The 25839-nt window shown below is 43.5% G+C and overlaps 1 protein-coding gene across 1 annotated transcript; it reads right to left on the bottom strand.

Annotated features, from left to right (window-relative positions):
- Positions 1–12142: 12142 nt before the first annotated feature.
- Positions 12143–21752, bottom strand: PURB (purine rich element binding protein B). Its single transcript, XM_082471568.1, has one exon. The coding sequence runs from the start codon at positions 20653–20655 to the stop codon at positions 19738–19740; it is 918 nt and encodes a 305-aa protein (XP_082327694.1). The 5' UTR covers positions 20656–21752; the 3' UTR covers positions 12143–19737.
- Positions 21753–25839: the final 4087 nt, after the last annotated feature.

Below are 25839 nucleotides of genomic sequence, written 5' to 3'. Positions count from 1 at the left end.
TCTTTTTACCCTTTAACAGTTAACTTTATATCCAGTTACCAATACTTTGTTAGTTCTCTCTGTTCAAATAACTGGTGTGTTTTCTGCAACCTGAATGGACCTTGACTGATAAGCCTATGATATATATATTTCCAGTTTTTTATTATGGAAAGTTTTAAACATATACAAAGTAAAGAAAATAGTAAAATGAACCTGATGTTCCCTTCACACAACTGTAATGATCATCAACTCATGGCCACTTTTGTTTTATTTTACATTCATATTTACATCTGCCCCTCCCCTCACTGGATTATGTTGAAGCAAATCCAAAGTAAAGGAAAGGGGCAGCAAATATTTTTACAGGAAAATAGTTTCCTTACAAAAAGCTTGGGTCATCTTGAATTTGTGCAGTGTGCATGCATTGCTTACCTAAACAATAAGACAAAAAAGAAGAGCAAACAAAAAGCAAGCAGAATGAAGAAAAAAAGATTAGAGAGAAAAATAAATGAAATAGAGAAGAAAAACAATAGGAAAAAAATTAATGAAATCAAAAGTTGGTTCTTTGTAAAGTTCAACAAAATTGACAAATCTTTAGACTGAACAAGAAAAAAAGAAGATTCAAATTACCAAGAAGTTAAAGGGGAAATCACTACTGACCTTACAGAAATAAAAAGGACTATCAGGGAATACTTTTGAACAATTGCGTGCCAGCAAATTAAATAACCTAGATGAAATGGGCAAATTCCTAGAAAGATATAATAAACTACCGAAACTGCTCAAGAAAAAAAGAAAATCTGATAGACCTATGACAAGTAAAGAAATTGAATTAGTGACTTAAAATCTTCCTACAAAGAAAAGCCCAGTCTTCACTGTTGAATTCTATCAAATGTTTAAAAAAGAATTAATACCAATCCATCACAAACTCTTCCAAAAAATAGAAGGGTACATTTCCCCATTCATTATATAATGCCAGTGTTACTCATACCAAAATGAGACATAGATACAACAACAAAAAACCCCACTGGCCAATATCCTTTTAATCCAATCAATATGCCATATTAATAGAATAATGGACAAAGACCACATGATCATCTCAATGGAGGCAGGAAAAGCATAGAACAAAATGCAACACTCTTCATCAAAAAAACATTCAACAGCTAGGATTAGAAGGGAACTTCTTTAACTTGATACATGTCATCTGAAAAACCCACAGCAAATATCATACTTAACAGTAAAAGAATACTCACTCCTGAGATCCGGAACAACATGAGGATGTCTACTGTTGCCACTTTTATTTAACATTGTACTGGAGCTTCTAGTAAGGGCAATTAGGCAAGAAAAAGAAATAAAAGGCATCCAGATTGGAAAGGAAAAAGTTATGTCTTCACAGATGACATGATCTTGTATACATGGAAAATCTTAAGGAATCCACTAAAAAGCTATTGAGGGACTTCCCTGGTGGTCCAGTGGTTAAGACATCGCCTTCCAATGCAGGGGGTGTGGGTTCAATCCCTGGTTGGGGAGCTAGGGTCCCACATGCCTTGTGGCCAAAAGACCAAAACATAAAACAGAAGCAATATTGTAACAAATTCAATAAGACTTTAAAAATGGTCCACATCAAAAAAATAAAAAATCTTGGGACTTCCCTGGTGGCGCAGTCGCTAAGAATGCACCTGCCAAAGCAAGGGACATGGGTTCGAGCTCTGGTCCGGGAAGTTCCCACATGCTGTGGAGCAACTAAGGCCGTGACCACAACTACTGAGCCCACGTGCCACAACTACTGAAGCCTGTGCACCACAACTACTGAAGCCCATGCACCTAGAGCCTGTGCTGCACAACAAGAGAAGCCACCACGATGAGAAGCCCACACACCACAAGGAAGAGTAGCCCCCGCTTGCCGCACCTGGAGAAAGCCCGCGTGCAGCAGCGAAGACCCAATGCAGCCAAAAATAAATAAATAAATTTATTTTTAAAAAATCTTAAAAAATTTTTTTAAAAAAGCTATTGAAACTAAGAAACAAGTGCAGCAGGATTGCAGGATATGAGAACAATATACAAAAGTCAATTGTGTGGGACTTCCCTGGTGGCACAGCAGTTAAGAATCCGCCTGCCCGGTGTGGGGGGTGGTGGTGGTGGATGAATTGGGAGATTGGGATTGACATATATACACTAATATGTATAAAATAGATAACTAAACCTGCTGTATAAATAATAAAATAAAATTTAAAAATTAAAAAAAAAAGAATCCACCTGCCATTGCAGGGGGCATGGGTTCGATCCCTGGTCCAGGAAGATCCCACATTCCTTGGAGCAACTAAGCCTGTGCGCCACAACTGCTGAGCCTGTGCTCTAGAGCCTGCGAGCCACAACAACTGAGCCTGTGTGCCACAACTACTGAAGCCCACGCACCTACAGCCTGTGCTCCACAACAAGAGAAGCCACCGCAATGAGAAGCCTGCACACCGCAATGAAGAGTGGCCCCCACTTGATGCAACTGGAGAAAGCCCACGTGCAGCAAGGAAGACCCAAAAGAGCCAAAAATAAATAAAAATTAAAAAAAAAAAGCTTAAAAAAAAAAAAAGTCAATTGTGGGACTTCCCTGGTGGTCCAGTGGTGAAGAATCCCCCTTACAATGCAACAGACGCAGATTTGATCCCTGGTCAGGGAACTAAGATCCCACATGCCATGGGGCAACTAAGACCGCGCGCCACAACTACTGAGCTCTCACGCCTCAACTAGAGAGACTGTGTGCCACGGACTACAGAGCCCACGCGCCCTGGAGCCTGCACACCACAACTAGAGAGAAACCCACATGCCACAATGAAAGAGCCTGCATTCCTCAACGAAGATCCCACGTGCCACAACTAAGACCCAACGTGCCACAATAAAATAAAAAAATAAATAATAAAATAAATCTTAAAAAAAGTCAATTGTATTCCATATATTAGCAATGAATAAACTGAAAAGCGCTTCCATTTATGATAGTATCTAAAAGAATAAAGTACTTGGGGATAAATTTCACAAAAGAAGCACAAGACATACTTTGAAAACAACAGAACATTGGTGAAAAAAATTAAAGATCTAACCAGAATCTCAGCTTGCTTCTTTGTACTCATTGACAAAACCATCCTAAAATTCATATGGGAATATAAGAGAGCAAGAATAGCCAAAATAATCTTGAAAAAGAATGAAGTTGGAGGACTCACATTTCTCGATTTTAAAACTCATCTCTGCTTATTTTCATAAAAGTAGAAATATCACCTTTTAATAAATCAAAGTCTTGGGCAAATGCTAAATCTTGGACAAATGGGACACTGAGACAACAGACAAAAATGGGACTGTCTAGAACAAACACTACCTGTGGGAAGGTTGGGGATGGATGGAGACAGTTAAGAACAAGACTTCTCAATTTCCTTTTCATATTCTTTCGATTTTGAAATATGTAAACATCTACTTTAAAAGTTAAAGAGAGGGCTTCCCTGGTGGCGCAGTGGTTAAGAATCCGCCTGCCAATGCAGGGGACATGGGTTCGATCCCTGGCCCAGGAAGATCCCACATGCCGCAGAGCAACAAAGCCTGTGCGCCACAACTACTGAGCCTGAGCTCTAGAGCCCGCAAGCCACAACTACTGAGCCCACATGCCACAACCACTGAAGCCTGCGCGCCTAGAGCCCATGCTCCGCAACAAGAGACGCCACCGCAATGAGAAGCCCACGCACCGCAACGAAGAGTAGCCCCCGCTTGCCGCAACTAGAGAAAGCCTGCGCGCAGCAACGAAGACCCAACACAGCCAAAAATAAATTAAAAAAAAAAAAGTTAAAGAGAAAAGCAAGAGATAAAATAGTGTATAGAATACCATCTGTTTATTAAAAAAAAAAACCCACCTGTCTATAGTTTCTTTCTATTTTTTAAAATGTTTATTTATTTATTTGGCTGCATCAGGTCTTAGTTGCGGCACACAGGATCTTCGCTGCAGCATGCGGGCTCAGTAGTTGCGGTGCGCTCGGGTTTAGTTGCCCCACAGCATGTGGGATCTTAGTTCCCCAACCAGGGATGGAGCCTGTTTCCCCTGCATTGGAAGGTGGATTCTTAACCACTGGACCACCAGGGAAGTCCCTATAGTTTCTTTTTTTTTTTAACATTTTTATTGGAGTATAATTGCTTTACAGTGGTGTGTTAGTTTCTGCTTTATAACAAAGTGAATCAGCTATACATATACATATATCCACATATCTCCTCCCTATCCCAGCCCTCTCGGTGGGCACAAAGCACTGAGCTGATCTCCCTGTGCTATGCAGCTGCTTCCCACTAGCTATCTATTTTACATTTGGTAGTATATATAAGTCTATGCCACTCTCTCACTTCGTCCCAGCTTACCCTTCCCCCTCCCCGTGTCCTCAAGTTCATTCTCTACGTCTGCGTCTTTATTCCTGTCCTGCCCCTAGGTTCTTCAGAACCTTTTTTTTTTTTTTTAGATACCATATATATGTGTTAGCATACGGTATTTATTTTTCTCTTTCTGACTTACTTCACTCTGTATGACAGTCTCTAGGTCCATCCACCTCACTACAAATAACTCAATTTCGTTTCTTTTTATGGCTGAGTAATATTCCATTGTATATATGTGCCACATCTTCTTTACCTATTCAAAAAATATGGAACGCTTCACAAATTTGCGTATCATCCTTGCGCAGGGGCCATGCTAATCTTCTCTGTATTGTTCCAGTTTTAGTATATGTGCTGCCGAAGCGAGCATCCTATAGTTTCTTTTTAAACAATATTCTGAGGCTCCTCAAATTTGACTTGTAGTCAGTGAAAAGACAAAAGTATAAGAAATTCTCTTGTTATTCCAAGTAAAAAGTTTCTCAGCTTGCTGTAAAAGAAAAGTTTAGAATTATAGTATGTAATAGTTTAACACAGACATTTGGTCAAAAATGAGTAAGAGGGCTTCCCTGGTGGCGCAGTGGTTGAGAATCTGCCTGCCAATGCAGGGAACACGGGTTCGAGCCCTGGTCTGGGAAGATCCCACATGCCGCGGAGCAACTGGGCCCGTGAGCCACAACTACTGAGCCTGTGCGTCTGGAGCCTGTTCTCCGCAACAAGAGAGGCCGCGATAGTGAGAGGCCCGCGCACCGCGATGAAGAGTGGCCCCCGCTCGCCGCAACTAGAGAAAGCCCTTGCACAGAAACAAAGACCCAACATAGCCAAAAATAAATAAATAAATTAAAAAAAAATGAGTAAGAAATATAAATTCTATTTTTTATTTATTTCTATAAAACCTATAGCTATCTTTTGGGTAGGTTCCTAGCAATGGAATTGCTGGATCAAAGGGTAACTTCTTAGGTAATGTTGCTAGGTATTGCCAAATGTTTTCACAGGGGATTTTGTCCCACAGCAATATATGAATGTGCCTGTTTACCCACAGAATTGCCAGTGGTTGCCAATGGAGTTTGTTGTCAGACTGTTGGGTTGTTGTTGTTTTTTTTTCCTCATTTGGTAGGTGGGAAATGGTATCTCAGTATAGCTTAAATTTTCATTTCTCTTATGAATGAGATTGAACATATTACTATGGACCATTTGTATAACTTTTTTTTCTATGAATTGTCTGTAGCTATTTCTTATACACACGTGATTTGCTTTTACCTTGATGTATTCAGAATCCCCGGGACCCAAATAAAGGATCCAGAAACTGCCGTGGCAGAATAGTCATATTTTCTTAACTGTTGCCACTCTTTGCCTGTAAGTCTATAATGCCACAAAATAAATAGTTCTAGCACAGGGCACTGAAAAAGTTATGGAGAGTTTAGCTCTTCTTCTGGGAACCTGGATCAGTCTGGAGAGTTGTAATCGGAACATTCCATGTGTCAGTCATCTATTAATATTTATTGAATTTTAACAATGGTAGAGTACCTTCTCCTGAGCATAGTAACCTATGTGCTCCTTGTTTCAAAGTTAGTACAGTGAAAACATCACAACGCCTGGTCACTGAATCCTGGGAAGACCAAGTTTGTGGGCTTGATGGGCATGTGGAAAGGCCCCCTGTTGGGCTTAAAGAATCAAAGAATGACCACTGCCTCCTGCTCTACTCTGGAACACACCCTAGCAACATCAGGCCTGGTCCTTAGAGGGCAGATGAAAGCAGCTTTTAGGGAAAATAGAAGAGCTAGCCCCATCAAAGTGTGACCTTTGAAGGCTAAATGGTAGGTGCAGTGTAGAAACTCCAAAACAAAAGCCCCCAAAATTCCCCACAAACTTGTTTCTTGTCCACAAAAGAGAAAACCTTCAGCTGACAAAAGTTGGGGAGAGTTGAGCAGTTGTATCCAAAAGAGAACTTGCAGTCCCCACCAGAAAAGGTATGGTGTGGGATGAGGAGTAGACAAATGAAATCCCACTGCGCTGATGAGTCACTTTCCTGAGTGATGTCACCAGCTGGGTTTTCACTGCTGGAAAATCAGCAGCTGCTGGACTAGAACATTCCACATTGCTGACAACAGATCTCCTTCCGTCAGAAGACTGTTTTCTGCTATTCTTCCTCAGAACCTAACATGCTTTCTCTTTTTACATTATTTATACTAGGGTGGGGAATCTGCCTTTCTCTTCTGAACTATGCATTATAGAGGACACGATATATTCATAAGGGTGGTTTCTGAATTCTGAGCAAAATCTTCAAGATCAGAAGCAGCTAGATGTAGGTATAATTTTTTTTAATGTACAGACAAAAATACCTCACTGTAGGTCATATAACAAATTAAACCTAAGAAACTTTCTTATTCGTAACAATAATTTCTTAACACAAAAGCTAAGGGTAACTGGGTCCCTGTACCCAACTGAATGAATTCTCAGCAATCACTTCATTTATTGATTTATTAATTTTATATGCAAGTTGTTTACCTGAAAGAGAAATACACACAAAGTAGAACAGATCTATGAAATGCAACCAGCAAATGCTCCATTTATCAGAACTCACGGAATACAGACATTTTCTCTAAATCTGGAGGCTGGAGAGTTCTTTGTTTTACCACCAGAGAAGGTATATTTGCCTGTGCCAGATTGAATGGAACCTAAAATAATGAAAATTAAATTGCTTTTCAATTTAATTTCTGCATAAGAGTTGTTGGCTTTGTGGCACAGCTTAAAAATATGTACATTAGAAAATACCACAGGAAACAGTCATCAATGTACCTAACATGAACTCCTTATTAAACCTATTTAGTTAATACAACATTTTTTTCAATATATATCAATACATACATAAATGTGATTGGCCGTTTAATACTGTTGAGATTTTTTTAAATTATCCAAAAATTTCAAAAGGATGTATGCTAAATTATTTAACAGTAGTTACCTTTAAGAAGTGGGTTTGGAGAAAGAGAGCACATTCATTTTTGTTTCTTTACAGTGATTCTCTTCTGTTCACATTTGTTAAAATAAGTATGCATTAATTTTTAAAAATATATTTATTTATTTGACTGCGCTGGGTCTTAGTTGTGGCACATGGGATCTTTTTTTCAGTTGCGGCATGTGGGATCTAGTTCCCTGACCAGGGACTGAACCCAGGCCCCCTGCCTTGGGAGCACAGAGTCTTAACCACTGGACCACGAGGGAAGTCCCTGCATTAATTTTTATGATGAAAGAAAGTTTGGAGATCATAACTGCCAAAAACAATGCCCGTCAATTATGAGGGGTAGTGAATAAATGAGGCCAAGGACAGGGCAGTTTTGAGGGTGGGATATCTAGGGAGAGCTTCCTGGAAGAGTCCCGAAGTTGAGAAGATGGGGAAGCCTGTGTGATGGTTGTGTCTTGGCCAGTCCTGTACCGATGGGCTCGAGAGCTTTGGTCCATCCTCCCCAACCTCTGTTCTATAAACTACCCATGGGAATCCTGATCTATAGTTGAATAAATGGACAACTGCTCATTCTTACTGACTTGGCTATTTCTTGGTTTGACACCTAGGATAGGGAAAATACAAAATGACATAAAAGGAGCTATTTTCAGGTCTGCATTGCTTTATGCCACTGATTTCATATTGCGTACCTATCTGCTTCCAGTCCACTCCGGCAGTGTGACTTGTGTAACCATCTGTGTTCTGGCGAGGACATGATTTTAACAGATAGAGGGTGTGCTGTGGGTACTTATGATTGAATTGGGGATCCTAAGCTGTTTGCCCTGATAGAAGACTAGCATTTTATTTTTTGATCGTTGATACAAATGAATCAAATTGGCATGTTTTCCTTTTATCTTTTTTTTTTCTCAACTTGGGGAACTATTTTAAATTTTGTTCTCCTGAAAACAATGAGTGTGACCCACAGTTTCTACATCTGACTGCCTTCGGGCAGAAATCACATGAGGTTCTGCAGAGCTTTGTGGAATAGTTGTGGGTTCATCATGTGTCATCTTAGGCTCCTAGCATAGGCGTGTTCTCCTTTCTGTGGCAGTGTGGTATAGCAGATGAGAGAACCAATTTAGATGTGTGTTCACTCTTGCCACTGACTAGTTTGGAGCCCTTTATTGGGCCCACTGAGAGGTCTACCAGAGTACTACAGAAGAGAAGTTACCTCTTGAGTGGGGAATACCTTCTTTTATGGTTTCAATGGTGCTGTCTCTTTAAAGAGTAAAGGCCCGGGCCAGGAATGATGTTGCAAATCTAATTCTTTATTTCTCAACTGCCTGGATTGAGGCCTGGTTACTAGTGAGGGAGACTGGTTTACTCAGATCTCATTAGGAACCTCTCACTTTAAAAAAAAAAACATTTTATTTATTTATTTATTTTGGCTGTGCCAGGTCTTAGTTGCGGCACGCGGGCTCTTCGTTGTGCCATGTGGACTCCTTAGTTGCGGCATGCGGGAATCTAGCTCGCCGACCAGGGATCGAACCCGGCTGCCCTGCGTTGGGAGTGTGGAGTCTTACCCTCTTGACCACCAGGGAAGTCCCTCTTCATCAATTCTTCTCTTTTTTTTTTAGACAATTTTTTAAAAAAATTATTTATTTATTTTTGCATTGGGTCTTTGCTACTATGCGTGGGCTTTCTCGAGTTGAGGCGAGCGGGGGCTACTCTTCATTGCAGTGCACGGGCTTCTCATTGCCGTGGCTTCTCTTGTTGTGGAGCACGGGCTCTAGGTGTGCGGGCTTCAGAAGTTGTGGCGCACAGGCTTAGTTGCTCCGCGGCATGTGGGATCTTCCCGGACCAGGGCTCGAACCCGTGTCCCCTGCATTAGCAGGTGGATTCTTAACCACCGCGCCGGCAGGGAAGTCCCGCTTCATCTCTTCCTGATGGAAGCACGAGCAAGGAGGAGCACCTGCTGGACCTGGTCGAAGCCCATTGCTAGTGCTCACTCTCCGTGTGAGCTTGGAGCCCATGCCCCGGCGATGGAACCTCGCCCCTCCCAGGTCCTAACTGTATGATGAGAACACGGACCAGGGCTCTGAGCTGATTCTCCTACTCCTTCCTTCCTCTGTCCACCTACGCTGGGCCCACTGCCTCCCTGGGGTCTGGGGAAGCGGCTTCTCAGGATTTTTTTTTTTTTTAACAAATTAATTAATTAATTAATTAATTTATGGCTGTGTTGGGTCTTCGTCTCTGTGCGAGGGCCCTCTCCAGTTGCGGCAAGTGGGGGCCACTCTTCATCGCGGTGCGCGGGCCTCTCATTATCGCGGCCTCTCTTGTTGCGGAGCACAGGCTCCAGATGCGCAGGCTCAGTAGTTGTGGCTCACGGGCCCAGTTGCTTCGCGGCATGTGGGATCCTCCCAGACCAGGGCTCGAACCCGTGTCCCCTGCACTGGCAGGCAGACTCTCAACCACTGCGCCACCAGGGAAGCCCGGCTTCTCAGGATTTGAGATTGCACAGAGGTGTTTTACTGAGGAGGGAGATATGTCTAGTAAATTTGAGCTGCAACCCATCCTAGCCTCCTGGAGACCCAGGGTCACGTAAACCAGGACTTTTGAACCCTAAATATACCTCAGCCCAATGTGACTTAGTTCCTTCTAGTTCCTTCTAAAAGCTTTCTATTCTTTCTCCGGACTAAACTGTAAGTTCCACTTGGACCGTGGACCATATTTTCTACACCTAGTATAATACATGGCATATAGTAGCTACCTAATAATGAACTGAATGAATTTACAAATGGTATGACCTCACAAAGTTTATTTTAAAAGATTTCATCACTGACCACCAGGTGGCTCTCATTTTCTTGAGAACCAAAGGCTTGCCTTCTCTGGGGAAACTAGACACTGTTGCAGGACCTTAGGATTTTTAAGTGTTAAAGATACTAGCTCAGTCACGCTATTAGTTTATGACAGATTTGGGGATAGAACCTAGCTTACAACATCCAAAATACCGAAACTATGAAGTAAAACCCCTGTTCCTTGAGGCGCTGGCTCCAATAGAACTCTTCAGGTTATAGCCTGTCTACATCTAGTCCTTAAATTTGTTAGGTGACAACTTCATACCAAGCTAAAAAATTCAGCGGGGCTATGGCAGAACTAACGCATCAGGGTAAAGGCTTCCTGACCTCTGTCAGTTGGTGGCAAGTGAGGTAATTTTTACCAGAACTTTTGTGATTTCTGCAGCGAGTCTCGAAGACTGATCCTCAACTAGCAGCATCAGCATCACCTGGGAACTTGTTGGAAACGTAGCTTCTCAGGTTCCACCCAGACCTGCGCACTCAGAGACCTGGCGGCGTGCGTGGGTGGGGGGGGTGTCAGGTGGCTCAGTAATCAGCTCTCCAGGCGACTCCAGTGCACACTGAAGGGTTCTCTGTGCTAGTAAAAGCCCCAGATTTCCCCAGTGACGGGGCTACCAATACAATGCTCCATGATTCCATTTGCAAACTTTTCCCATGATTAGTTATTGGGGGGTTTAAGTGGTAGTGCGGGTAACGTGGGCAACAGGAGTCACAAGGTGAAAGCCATACGTTCAGGGAATGCTCTGCCATCCGGAGTTTCTTTTTTTCCCTCTAGCAGAGATTCCCAGCCCTTCATCCCTTTCTCTTCATACCACAGGCCACTGGGTCTCATCCCTGACTAGACTCCCTTGGGGGAGCTCAGGAATTAAAAAAGGTAGAACAGAACACACAAAACACTGGGTTTATGTCCCCCAAATTCTGATCCAGTTGGTATGGATGGTGCCTGGGCATGAGTATTCAAGGCTCTCCAAGTGGTTCTGCAGCCAGCATTGAGCACTGCCAGGTCAAAGAAGTGGACAGTCACAGGAAAATTACGTATGTGTGTGGGCTGGGGTGGTGATAGGAGTAATTTATAGTAAGAGCCTCTAATACAAAGAGATCATAGGGAGAACTAAAGGATTAAGCTATCTTAGGTCTTTTCCAACTCCACCCCTTATCTTCAGAAAAGCATGATTTACATACCAGTCTAGTTCAGTGGTTCTCAAAGGGTGATCCAGAAAGCTCCAGAGGCCCAAGACTTTTAGGGAGTCCAGAAGTCTAATCTACTTTCCTAACAACATTGTCAGCTGCTTTGTTCACTTTCATTCTCTCACAAGTTTTTAAGTTTTCCAGAGGCTAAATGATGTGAGGTCATTGCTCTATAGCAGATGGAACATGTACTTATGTTGTTTTTGTCTCGAAAACAATTCAGTTTCTAATATGGTAGGTATCAATTGATAAAGCCCTGAAAGATAAAAGCTCCTTGAAGGTCTTCAGTAAATTTTAAGGACGTAAAGGGGTTCGTGAGACCAAAAGATTTGGAACTGCAGCCAGGACGTATGGACATAAAATTTTTATTTTTCCTTTAGCTTGGGGTATAGGAGACTGGCCTAATCTAAGCAGTCAGTTATGATAAATGATGAGTGAACACGTGGGGTAGCAGTTTCTTTACAGCCATTGGAAGTGACAGGGACTAAAAGCAGGTAGAATAGGAAGAAATTAAGGGAAGCAACAAGTGGCCCGTCTGGAATATGAACCAAAGCATGAAACTATGTGCAACTTTGATTTACTCCATAGATTGCTTACTAACTAGAAAAGGGTTATGGGAACCCAGAGGGTCTAGAACTGGCTGTTTTTCAGATGAAATGTGCAACAGCTTTTAAGTCATTTCAAGTGGGAACTCACCCAATTCCAGACCCATTTACGAACCCCAGCAGATGGTGTGTGGTATTTCCCTCCTGGTCACCACGTAATCCCTTAAATTAGAGACACCAGCACAAGATTATCATTCACTTTTTCGCATACTTTATTTGTTACAAACATACAATTTTTTAAATATAGACTGTAAAACTCCATCTGCAAAAGTCTGCTATTGTAAGGAGTGCACACCAGCAGTAAGGATTCTTTTTTCTCTATGAGTTTTTCTGTCAGTTTTGCTAGTTAGTGGTAAATACGGGACCCGCCATTTTACAGACCTGACTGAAGCTTCTGGCTGTATTCACATTGCTCTTTTGAAGCAGCCCTGCTCATCTCTTAAATTGACCGGAATCTGAGCTTCAACCTCCAGGCAGTGAGATCAACAGCCCATCTACACTCTTTGAACGGTTTCCAGGAAGTATGACTACTGAATGGGTACTGCATTTCATGGATTTGTTTGAATTGACCATGCAGCTCTGTGTTTGTTAAAGTGCATTCTTCTTTTAAAAAATAAGAGGAATAATCTTTACTCTTTAACCAAGGTACTTAAAAAAATGAACTTTTTGGTCTCTCAGCAGATATTCCCAAATTGATCCTATCACTACAAATTTTAGTGTTCTATTTACAAATATTTATAGGGTAACAGGTGTAGGGGACCTTATAAAATTAAAGGTGCAGCTTCTCTTGAAGCAGGAATCAGTTCTACAAATTCATACATAGGAGTACACACTTGGTTTACAATGCACAAGCATGTGGATATTTACAGAGACTGAAGACATCCCCCCAAACCCCCTTTAAAGTAACTTCTAACCTAAACTCTAGTTGTACATCTAGATCAGGAAGCTCTGTCTCCTGCTATCAGGATTTGGTTTTAATTCATTCAAATTACTTCTCTACTGGCAGGACATCAGTCCCAACTTTGGAGTGAAGAAGAATCCAGTCTAAGGAAGCCCCTGGTAGATATGACTGGCAATGAAGGTTACTATAGAAAGCGAGTCATCTGGAAATATATATCAAGATGGACAGACTTCTAAAAATGGTCTTGGAAAAACATCTGCATGAAGGTGAAAAGGAAGAATAAATTCCTACTAATCATTCTAGAACTTTAGAAAAAAGTCCAAATACACTGATAACTTTAGTTATTATTCAAATATTGATAATCATCGGAAAAAATACTCACATTTACTTGCCTGCTACCATAACATGCAAAACTCTTTTTAAGTGTGCCCTGTACTGATTTAATATCATTTTCTGGACTTTTCCCAATCTATTAGCTTCTAGGAATCCATAGAGCTTTTGACGTGACATGTGGGCTGGGAGAAAAGGGTTTAACGCCTCATATCTGAACAGTTTAAAATGAAACTCTCAAATTCCTACGATACAAACGTACCTGTTTTTCAAGTTTCTTGGGACTCTCCCTGCAGTTATATGTCCCTGAAAAAGGAATTTAAAAAGGGAAGAAATCTACTACTTGCCACTCTATTTCCAAGTACGTGTAAAGATTCTTTGAGCCAGCCTGATCTTGAAACATAGGGCAAGACTGGGGATAAGAGTTTGCCTTTAAGGAATAAGAGATGATCTAAATCAATTTTCTTGAAAGGTTTACCCATTGATGTCTTCGAAATAGGGAAGAAAAAAAAAGACAAACTCCTTCTTTTGCAATATGCTAGTGGACAATGAACTTGAATAGGTCTATTGCTTTCTCTTCAATACTCTGGGCCCACATTTCATCATACTAAAGGTATGATCAGCCCTCTCGTATCCATGTCAATGGATATTTTACATATAACATAGGGAAAATGAAATATGTTCCTAGATGCAAAATCCCACATTAATCAAAAGTACAGTCATACTCTTTCATCAAATCATTTGTTAGAATCACCTATGGAAAAAAATAACATTTTTGCATCAAATAAAGCTCTGTCCTCTTGTTATTAGAAGTCCTATTGAGCAGTGACACTACCAATTTGGCATTTGCTATTGTTTTAACATGGCTTTACCTATCCCCACTGGAATGTCTAATTCGAGAGGCGTGAGTAAGATTTTCAAATGAAAAGTAAAAGATTGCAAATAAAGGTGATTACATTGATGGCATATTCTCTATTTCATTAGGAAATATAAAATACATTTATAAAGGTCTTACTTAGATCAGGAGTACAGATATCAACTGGAAATTACTAGAGTAATAAGTCTTCATGATGCAGTAGTATTTTCCAAATTTAATTTTCATACTGACAATTGGACCACATTTACTGAAATAAGAGTCTGTTAAATTCATCAGTAATGAAACTAAATTTTAAGACTGAGGGCTGGGAACAGCAACTTTAACTAAACAGCAGACAGATATTGATGTATCAAGAAGAATTCTCTTGATACATCAATATCTGTCTATTTAGTTAAAGTTGCTTTAACTCAACATCAGTATCATTCAGTCTATCTCTTGAAACTTCTGGGGGCTAACACTTGAAAATTAATGACTTTGCTTTTCTAGATTAAAAACAGGGAAATGAGGTTATAATTTGCCATTTCCACCTTATGTCTGGAATTTCAAATGAGGCATTGTCATGTACTTCTTTCTTTTGTGTCTATATTTTTCTTTAGGTAAATGTGGTTCTTTTTTTTTTCTTTTTTTCTTTTCTACAAACAATCCCCGCCCCCCGCCCCCCCCACAAACCCATTATCCAGTTTATTCAATGGGAATAGTAACTGTTTAGGAAGACAGCTAATTGATTTACAGTACTCTAAAACCAACCCTGAAAACTGGTAATCTCATTCATTTACTATAACTTCAGTGCTGTTATTGACAGAAAAAAAAGTTACCTTAAGGCTCAAGGGAAAGTAACTTATTATATTGTGAATGCAGCATTATTTACTCTCCCATCCATTGGAAGCTAGCAAAATGCATTCTAGATCAATAATACAAACTTTATAACATTAGCAAAGATTTCCACTCTTCTGACACAGTTAGAATGATATTCATAAGCAAATTACCTAGGGGAGCCTGAGAAACCATGATCAATATCACACAAAGATTCCATGTATTTCATGATCAAAAAGTGCTTTATCTTTGAGAAATATGTCAGGGTTAAAATGGAAATATACAATGTAAAATCACGCGACACTTTCTCAAGTGAAGTACAAAGTGGAAAAGGAGCAAAAAGATGGGAGGCTCTGCTCTCTGAACAGGCCTTATGCAGGTGACGTTTAGGGTGTACGAAATTAAAATTGTCTTAAGAGTTAACAGTGGAATTTTACACCACTATGTATACTCTAAAACCTGAGATTGGACATCAAAGCAGTCAACTTTGTTATTTATCACAGCAATTCTGATACTTCCTAAAAACAGAAGACAACTCAATTGAATTAATAACTCCAGGGTCAAAAACATTAACTTTCCCCAATCAACAAGGAGACTGATCACAAACGCATTAGACACTAAGAGTGCTGCAGAATGACTCTCGGCAAACGAGTCATTTTACATAAGCAAAAAGTCACTTCTTTCCTTCCCCTTCTCACCGATCAAGGCCACACTAGTTTCAAATGAATATCTACTGAGAGATCAGTTGTGCATTGGACAAAGTACCATAATTGGGTTAAAAATGAAAACAAAATTTACAGTGAAGAATACCTATGTGCATGGCTTACACACTCAAGCTTCTTAATTTCATCCACCTCAAGAGCAAGGTAGACACAAATGAATAGTTACCTTTTAATACCTTGTGTAGAGCACATTCTACCCCCTGTAAAGCCAGTCAAGGTCACATGTAACAAAGCATCCTCAGCAACTATAGTGCCTGAAGTGTGCAGCCATTTACAGACCACTCAATATGAGGGCATTATTATAACCAGCCTCTTTTGCCCACAACCCTGCATTTTCAGATAAGCCAGGAAAATTGTTTTGTTTTTTGAGAAAACTGAAGCTTGAACCTCTTAAAAGACCTGCAATTTATTGCAAAGTGATTGAGAGGCAACAAAGGAAGTAGTAGGTTAATAGGCTGCCTGCACCAAAGCCTCTCAATCATTTTGCAGTAAATAATTATGGAAAGTGACTTGACAAGTAGCCATGTGTGCATCACAGCTACAGTCATTTACACCACCTACATGCCTCCCATAGTAACATAGGGTGTCTGGGTTTTTGGTTTGGTTTTCACTTTGATTTTTTGGTGCCATACAGATTTACATTTTGTACTGTGCAGCATATGCACTGAAAATTTTCTTTGCTGACTACAACTGCCATTCTACTTGAATGATAGGTAGGGACAATAGAAACCAGAAGGGAAGAGGAGTATCTTGACACAGAGTTTTGCTCTTTTGATTCTGTTCCTAAAGTTTGATTTCTCATGTCTGTAACAGCAGTAGTTTGAGAAACAAACATTCTACCAATTGTCTGAAAAGGAATTTTAGTTCCCTACTTCTCAGGAATATGACTGTTTTGAACATGTGATTAGCTGGGATGTTTGCCAAAGCTGAAAAACAGCCCTAAATCACTGTTCATAATAGTGGTTGAAAGACAATACAAAAAAATTGGTTTCCCATAGTCTGTACAATGCCATTTTCTGACTGAAATTAACAAAGATCATTTCCTTTAATAAGCAATATTTTGAATGAGTTCTGAAAGCTAGCCTGTTTCTATCACCTTGTTTAACAAACCACACACCAAAAGTGTAGTCTCTATGCTTTGCAGATTTCTATTGTCCCTAGTACTGGAATGAGGATCAGTGGATGCTACAATTAATCCACATCCTCCTGTAATCTTCCTGCAGTGAGAAGAGGCCATGAACCACCCCCTGCAGGAGAAACAAACCTTTGAGATTGATTAAGACTTAAAAACCCACCACTATGACGTTTACCACTTAATCTTACATAGGCAGGTCAAAATTTTAATATAAATTACTTTTTCCAACACATAGCTTATGCATTCTTTGCTCCTTTTTTTGGAGGATTCTCAAATTGATATCTAAAGATTTACATATGATATACTACTGTTATATGGTCTAATGACTAAGAAAATTTCTCTGGTAACCAAAGCTCATGCCATATATGGTAGTGTTCTTGGCATATACTCTATATGCCTCAGACCACTTCCACATTCTTTCTGTTCAGCTAATTATAGCTTAGTAGCCACTGGTGAAGGATTGTGAAGACCCTGTCATTTCTACAGAGTAGAAAGGGCAAGGCTAGTTACTGCAATTCAGCCAAACAAAAAGAAAAGAAAAAAGAATAAACCAACCCCTTAGAAAGGAGAGGTACTGCACCTTTGCAAAACTGAACTGGCTCACGGCAGCTGAGCAACAGAACCACCACTGAAGCAGGAAAACAAGTTGGTCTCTACAGGAATTACACATGTTTTGAAAATGAAAAAGTTACAGCAATCAACTAAGAGCTGCAACCTTAATTTTCATTGCTGCCTCAGAGTTTGAAACTTAAACAGTTTCTGCAAACCTAATAACGCTAGCTTCTCAGCTCCTTTACTAAAACTATTTAGGGATTTGTTCTCCGCAGCAAAGAAATAAACACTCAAAACACATAGGTAAATACAGCAGGACATTATTGAAAACAGCTGCCTTGTAGTACAAAATACAGTACAAGTATACGGATGTCATTAAAACATCAAAAATACTATTGCTCCCATACAATTTAGGAAACATTCTTTGCAACGGAGAAAAATTAAAAAAAAAAAAATTGCTTTAAAAAAATCTGTTTAAAAAGTCTACTGTGGATGATGAGAGTAGAGAAATAGTCTGAAAAGGGCACCAATGTTTGTGGCTCTTCCACTATTTTTTAAAAATCTAAGATCAGATATTCTGAATCAAATCTAATTTTTAAAAAAGCCTAATTTTATATACACAATTATTCCCTCCCTCTCAGCCACTAATTCATGAAAACGACCTTTTTGTATATTACTCATTTCCCAATAAATACAAAAAGATTGTATAGATTGAATACCAAAATAAGATAATAAAAAGGGTATGCAATAAATTAAAAGGCAGCTCAAATAAAGGGCAGGCATGCAGTTAAAAAAAAATACTAAGATTGTGGAAGTGGGGTTACTTGCCTCCTGGTTGAGAAGGTGTTGCACAAAATATACCTGAAAACTTTGCAAAGAACATTAGCTCCCATTCAATTCAGTTACCTAGGTTCTGACACTTCTAGGAATACCTTTTGATGGGGTGGGATTAACTTGATTAGTAAAGATCATACTGAAAATCCATTTAAAATATAGAAGAGGCGATCCTTGAAAACCCCAACTTTTATTCTTGAAAGACAGCTGGATAAACTGGCAAAAGGCAGTTTGTTGAAATTTCAAGATGGTATAAAAATGCTTCCAGGATATAGTCAGCATATTCACGTTCACTTCAGCTCCATTCAGATGGATTTCAGCTTCCAAAGGGCACGGTGCTTGAATCACTCATCCATCGTTTGCCAACTTTGATTGTGAGGTACTGATACAATGGATCAAGTTCTTAAAAATTTATTTTAAAAGAATAAATGTTGCTGGAATTCTGGACCTGAGGATCTTTAGTATTTAAACAAATCCACAGATTAAACTGAAGGTAGATGAAGACTTCAGTTTTGGTTATTTCGAACTTTTCTGTGAGGACTTATATTCCATTAAAGCTCAGGCTTGTAGCCACTGTTCCTTTTGTAGATATCTTCAAGTTTTACGGTTTAAAATCCAGCCAACCAGTGGCTGAAACTGCCGAATTAGCCATAATTCACTGGCTCACACGGTGGAGCCACGGGGATCTGGCTCTCATTCATATCTAAGACATGACCTCCATATTTGGAGATCGGGGAAGAACTTTAGTGAGCAGCAACCAATCCACTCAAACAGTTTTCCTTGTGCTTTATGCCTGATTTCTTCATGTGCCTACCTCAGCAACCCCCAATGTAAAAAAACTGCTTTTATCTTTGAAAAAATTTTGCCAACTTCCAAAATGTTATAATAACGGATTCTAGTTCAAGGACTGACATCTGAATCCATTTGCATCCCGGAAAATAATTCTGCAAAGACAAGACATGGGCCTTGTTCCAGGTTCCATGCAAAACCATTAAAAAAAAAAATGGATCCGATTTGTTTCCGTATTCCCTGGTGGCTTCTTGAATTCTTATTTTGCCTGTCTATGATTTCTTAAAAGTTGCATTCCTTTTCATAAAACTTGTACCCTCAGAACTGGGTAACTGCAAATGCCTCTCTCTTCACAAGAATTCCATGAAGATCTAGATCCAAAACGCTGATTTCAATGGAGGTGAAGGGACAGACACTATCTTAAGACCAGGTTACCCAGGTATAATACAAATCCAGCTGTCATCAGTGGGTCTGGGTAACACAAGAGGTGTTCCTTGGCCAATGTGCAAGGATCTACCCCACCCAGGATTATCCTGATGGATTTAGGAACCCCAGCTGGGAAGCAACAGAAGCTGAGACTTTTGCTCAGGTGAGGAGGCGCTGTTGTCCTCTCTTTGTAGGTTGCTGTCAATTCCTTGGAACTTTACTGCTTTTCTCTAATTGTCCGTAACTGTTCTCTCTTATGGTTATTTCTCTTAATTAACTATTTTAAATTTTGTTTTCTCCTTCTGGAGCCTCCCTTGCTCCCCCTCCACTAGCTCACTGGGATGAACAGGAAGGGGGGCTCTCTAGCGGTGGGGTGGGGAGGCCCGTAAGGGAAGCTAGGCGTTTCAATCCTCATCCACCTCCTCTCCCTCTGACTCGTCCCCGCCGCGTCGCTCATAAAGCTTATCCCTCTGCCGCTCCTGGATCTCTTTCATCTCATCTGCATACCGGCAAAAGGCGCCCCCGAACTTGCCCCAGGCCTTGAAGGGGACGGTGATGGCGTTGCGGTAGGACGGCTTCACCTCGCTCACGCGCAGGAACACTCCGTACTTGTTGCAGCCCACGTCGAAGAAGAAACGCTTAGAGTCCACCGTGATGGAAGTGCCTTCCGGGAGCTCCCCATAGAGGCCGCCCCCGGGGCCCCCGCCGCCGCCGCCCGGGCCCCCAGCCAGCTCGTCGTCCTCGCCGCCGTAGTCGTCGATGAGCTTGGCCAGCGCGTCGCGGAATTCGATGAGGCCCTGCGCGGGCAACGCGATGGTCTGGCCGCTCTGCAGGCCGCCGGGCCCCGGGCCGCCGCCGCCGCGGTTGACCGTCTGGCGGATGCGCAGGAAGCGGCCACGCTGGTTCTCCTTGAGGTCCAGGTAGTACTTGCGGTTCTCGCGCACCAGAAACTCGCTCTTGAGCGCGCGCCGCGGCCCACCGCCCTCCTCGGCGCCCGCTGCCGCTGCCACCTGCTCGGGGCTGCTGGGGCCCAGCTGCGCGTAGTGTTCGATGAAGTCGCCCAGGTAGTCGCGGAACTCGGCGGCCACCGCCATGGACAGCGTGAGGCGGCTCTTGGAGCCGCCTGCGCCCACCTCGGCGATCTTGAGGAAGCGGCCCTTGGCGTTCTGCTTCACGTCCAGGTAGAAGCGTTTGTTCTGGATGTCCAGCCGCTTCGAGGCCAGCTCCTGCGTCTCCTGTTCGCCGCCGCCGCGGGACGCGGGCTGGAAGCCGCCGGGCCCGCCACCGCCGCCGCGCTCGCTGCCGCTGTCGCCGTCCGCCATCTTCTCGGCCGCCGCCGCGCCCAGGCCGCCGCCCGCCGCCCGCCGCGCTCGCGCCCCCGCCCTCCGCCCTGCGGCTTGTTCTCCGGGGCCCCCCAGCCTCGCCCGCCGGCCCGCTCACGCACTCCCGCTGCTCATCGCCGGCCACCGCCGCCAACCCCCATCGCCCCCGCGCCCCGCCCCACCACTTCCGCCGGGCCCGCTTCCGGCGCGCGCCTCCGTGACGCCACCCCGCCCCGCCCCCCACGTCCTCGCTGCCGGAAGCGCCGCGCACAGCGGCGGCGGGGCGCAGGGCAGTGACGTCATGGGCCCGCGTGGGCCCGGGGTCAGGGCGGGCTAAGCTGGGAAGGAGTTCGGGAAGTTTATGAGCGACGGGAACAGTCTGCGTCCTGTTTGTGGTGGTGGTTTCACAAGTATGTCAAAACTCACTGAAATGTACGCTTTAAATAAGTGCGGTTTATTCTAGGGAAATGATACAGTTATTATATTTATAAGCAAAGAGGAATTAAAGGAGGGAGGATATGGGGGTCATCTGTACTCAAAACAAAACTAACCTTATAGGATTGCTGGCTGATAAGCCGTGAGTGATATTTAGCGTAATACCTGAGTTATAGTGAGTGCTCATTAAATGTGCACTCTTATTTTTAGTTCGTGGAATATCGTACATAGTGCCTGGAACATGCATGATAACATCGTCACCATCACAGCAGCATAAGAAAAAATGATGGCCTGAACTAAGCAGTGGTAGTGGGGATGGAGCGCTTAAGAAAGGAATTAACTTTTAGCAAACACCTATGTACAGGGACTGACAGCCATTTTACAAGAAGAATACGTGTTTCATGTGTTACATTGTGTGAAGAAACAGGAATGCATTTTAAAAGTAAAAAAGTATGTCTTTCGGTGGGAGGAGGTGTGTGCTGAGAATCACTCTGCCTGGATCTGAATCCCATACTAGCTGTGAAGTCTTGAGCATTTCAGTTAATCTCTTAGTTGCCTCACTTGTAAAATGGGCATAATAGTACCTATTTTGTAGGGTTGCTGTAAGAATTAAATGAGATAATGCACATAAAAGCACACCTGGCACAGAAGAAGCATGCCCCGAGGTTTTTTTTGGGGGGCGGTTTTTTTGGCCGTGGTTCGGCCACGGTGCAGGGATCGATCCCGGGCCCCCTGCAGTGGAAGCCTGGAGTCCTAACCACTGGACCGCCAGTGAAGTCCCTCCCCAAGTATTTAATCACCCTTTCTCCTGTTTCATAAAAAAGACCCAATCAAACAAAATTATATAATAGCTATCAACCAAACACAGGAGAGTCCAGGGGAAAACATCAAATCTGGGGCCTTGACCATTTCAATCCTGGAGAGGATTTGGACATTTCAAATCCCTAGGGAAGGAATGTGATGTCAGGCATCACTTGGCCTTCATAAAAGGTGTCCATGAAGCTCCTTCTCTAATTTCTTGCTAACCAGACCACTTCCCTGCATAGGGGACCCCAACAGTCAGTTCATGTGAAGGACTCTCTACCCCTCTGTTCCATTTCTTTTTTTTTTTTTTTTTTAATGAGCCTGCCCATCCGTTCCTTTGTGAGCCTTTTTTTTTTTTAATTTATGTATTTTCTTTATTTACTTTTGGCCGCGTTGGGTCTTTGTTGCTGCGCGTAGGCTTTCTCTAGTTGCAGTGAGCAGGGACTACTCTTCGTTGTGGTGCTCAGGCATCTCATTGCAGTGGCTTCTCTTGTTGCAGAGCAGGGCTCTAGGCGCGTGGGCTTCAGTAGTTGTGGCAGGTGGGCTCATTAGTTGTGGCTCGCGGGCTCTAGAGCACAGGCTCAGTAGTTGTGGTGCACAGGCTTAGTTGCTCTGTGGCATGTGGGATCTTCCCGGACCAGGGCTCGAACCCGTGTCCCCTGCTTGGCAGGTGGATTCTTAACCACCGCGCCACCAGGGAAGTCCCCCCCTCTGTTCATTTCTTATCAGTTTGGTTTTAATGAGTCCGGTTCTATTTAATGAGTTAAATCCATTGCTTTGTTTCCTTTGAAATTTCATTCTTGGCTTTTAAGCTGAACATCTTCTCCCTTTTCATCTATTTGACAATCATACGTTTTTCAGACTTTTTACAGTTCAATTTTTTTAATACACGTGATTATATCATATATTTCTATTGAATATATGATACTCGATATTTTGTTTAAGTCTAGTTTATCTAGAATACATTTTGGTGGATAGTATGAGGTAAGGAATCTAAAAAATTTCCTCCCAGTGACCAATTGTCCCAGTACTATTTATTGAATAACCCTTCAAGGACAGATCTCGACAGGTGGAGATGAATGTAGGTTATTTTGGGCAAAGGGAACATGTGTTCCCAGATGGCAAGAAGTCTAGTTTGGCTGGAGCCCAGGGTGTGTGAGGAGGGGGTGGTGAACAAAAGAGTGGGAGGCAGCTGAACCTGAGCCCGGGGGGGAGACATTCACTGGGGGGCAGGGGACTGGGCTGGAGTCGAGGGGGAGCCCCTGGAGCCATGTGAACAGGAGTGTGACGCCTCCCCTCTGTGCTTGGACGAGGTGACCATGGCAGAGGACAGCATGGGTGGGCTTGGTCAGGAGGCAAAGACCACGTTGCCCACCCAAGCCAGAGGGGACTGGACGCAGCTTGGTGGAGCGGCAAGGAGCCAGTGGGGCTTTTTGGGGCATGAGAAGGGTCCAGACTTAAAAACCGAACGTGGGGGGACTTCCCTGATGGTCCAGTGGTTAAGACTCCGTGCTCCCCATGCAGGGGGCCCAGGTTTGATCCCTGGTCAGGGAGCTAGATCCCGCATGCCGCAGCTAAGAAGCCGTGCAGCCAAATAAATAAATATTTAAAAAAATAAAAAATTAAAAACCGGACGTGGGGATATGAGAGAGGAGTGAAGAGTGGTTTCAGAGTGTGTGCTCTGAGTGACTAGAGCCGAGGCCGTTGTTGGAGATGACAGGGGCACTGATTTGAGACTTCAGAGATCCAGATGCTGCAAACGTTAGGTGCTCCTCCCCGCCGTAATTCACAACAAACAGTACCCAACAGGAAGAGCTGCTCTGATGCATTTTTGGAATATCACATTCTTCCCCTGGAAATTTATTACTTCTTGGTGGCCTTAAGCACTTGCTGTGACTGCCTTTTGGCAAATCCAGCATTAGTGAGTGTGAATCTTAAGTAGTGGCATGTTAAGTTTGAGGAGCCAGCTGGGTGCCGGAGGAGGGGTGTCTAAGCAGCTGTGGGACCCAGAGAAGTGGAGTCGAGAAGAGGGGCTGCAGCGGAGATGCAGGTTTGGGAGCCGCCAGCAGACAGCGTGGACTTGACAGCAGCTCCCAGGAGGCTGCACAGAGAGAACAGGGGCAGGTGAACAAATGGGGAGGGAATGAGGCCAGGGCTCGGGTGTCACAGTTCATAGGGAACCTACGCAAACACTTCCCGCCGTCCTGGAAACGTGCCTAGAATCGCACAGCTCTTAAGGTATGGAGCAGAGGCTGCAGCTCAGATCTGCAATTCTGAATTCTGTCTTTGACGCTGCCACCTTGGGGGGAGCATGGAAGCCATTTGCCACAGTTTGAATGAGGGCAGGAGTATGGGTTGAGGAACTGCCCCGGTGACAGAGGAGCTGGTAACTGGCAAAGAGAAGCATGAAGCTGCCTTGCCCAGAGATACCTGAGCCAGCTCCGAGGCTGGGGGAGCTTTGTGGGGTACTCGTTGTTGAGTGAGGTCCTGGAGATGGGTACGGGGTGGGGGGGAGTTGGGGGCCGGCTCTGGGAGGCAAGAAGGCATCCTTTGGCTTGTGATACCAGGGAGAGTGGAGGAGGGGCACAGGAGCTTCTGGTGGAGAGGAGAGACGTTAGAGCCATTCCTGCGTTGCTCCAGGGCCCAAGAGTGAGGCCACGTGCTGAGAAGGAGGCTGTGAAGACTTGGGAAGCTTGCACGGGATGAGACTCCCTGAATAGCCCAGGATCCCGCTAAGGCCGGGAAGAAGCACACTTTCTCGAGTCACTTAGAACAGCTTGGAGGCTGGGCAGGAGGCAGCAGATGGGAGCAGGCCTTGCCAGGGCTGGGGAGACCCCTGAGGCAGTGGGGGACAGGGGCCAGTGTCCTCAGATGGCCGAGCCTTCTCCTGGTTTCAGGCCAGGAGAAGGAGGAAGCGGTCAGACATTGTAGGGCGCACCTTTGTTTTCCTGTTATTTTTCCTATTAAGCTTAAAACTGAAACTCAGAACAATTGAAGAATAATCCTTCTCACCCAGATCCCCCAAATGTTAATATTTTACCATACTTGCGTCATCATCTCTCTGTATAGTTTTTCTTCCTCCTGAACCATTTGAGAATAAGTTGCAGACATGATGCCCCTTTACCCTTCAGCATCTTTTTCCCGAAACAAGGGCATTCTCTTGCCTAACCAGAGCACGGTGATTAGAATCAAGCAATTAACAGAGATCTGATCCTCTTCTCTAATCGACAGACTTGAGTCAGATTTTGCCAAATGTCCCAATTATGTCCTTTGTAGCAACAGAAGGTCCCGTTGCATCCAGTGGGCCCTCATCCTTCTTCACTCTGGAGCCGCTTCTCCCTCAACCTGTCTGTGTCTTTCCCAGAGTTGACATATCCGAGGGGTGAAGGGGCATTATTTTGTAGACTGTCTCTCGCTTTGAATCTGGAGAAACTTCTTGACCTCAGTCTGAAAACCCACCCCACCCTGGCTAGCTCAACTCCCCACAGCAAGCGAAATGCTGCCCGCCACCCAGATGAGCCTTGGTGCCAGAGCAGGGGGGAAGACAAGGTGGTAGAAGGTTCCAGAGTCAGCAGGGAAGGCAGGAGTGGCAGGCGAGACTCGGTGGGGGAGGGGAGTCAAAGTGTGTTCGTGACCAAATTTGCAGTGGAAACTGCCCGCAAGCCTTCCTGCCGCGTGCTGCTCGGAAGCTGCGTGACCTCCTCGCCTGCTCCGTCCTTTCCCATCCAGAAGGAAACTGCACTTAAGGGAGGAAGGCGGTCTGGTGGCTTAGGAGAAACTGGTATTGAGGGGTGCCATCCCCGAGGGCCCTGGCACTGGGATTCCCGGGCCGGGCACCCAGCCCTGCAGATGCATCTCAGCTTGACACACTGGGGCCAGTATCCAGCTGGCATGCGTTGAAGCCTCCAGTGACATTTTCTTGGGTTTCCTGGAAGCAAGTGTGTT

This window comes from Balaenoptera physalus (genome assembly GCF_965194825.1).
Source record: "Balaenoptera physalus genome assembly, chromosome: 8".
Lineage (NCBI taxonomy): Eukaryota > Metazoa > Chordata > Mammalia > Artiodactyla > Balaenopteridae > Balaenoptera > Balaenoptera physalus.
This window is presented reverse-complemented; position numbering and strand designations above follow the sequence as displayed.

Coding starts and splice junctions, on each gene's coding strand:
- PURB (XM_082471568.1), bottom strand. CDS start 20,655: ATGGCGGACGGCGACAGCGGCAGCGAGCGCGGCGGCGGTGGCGGGCCC.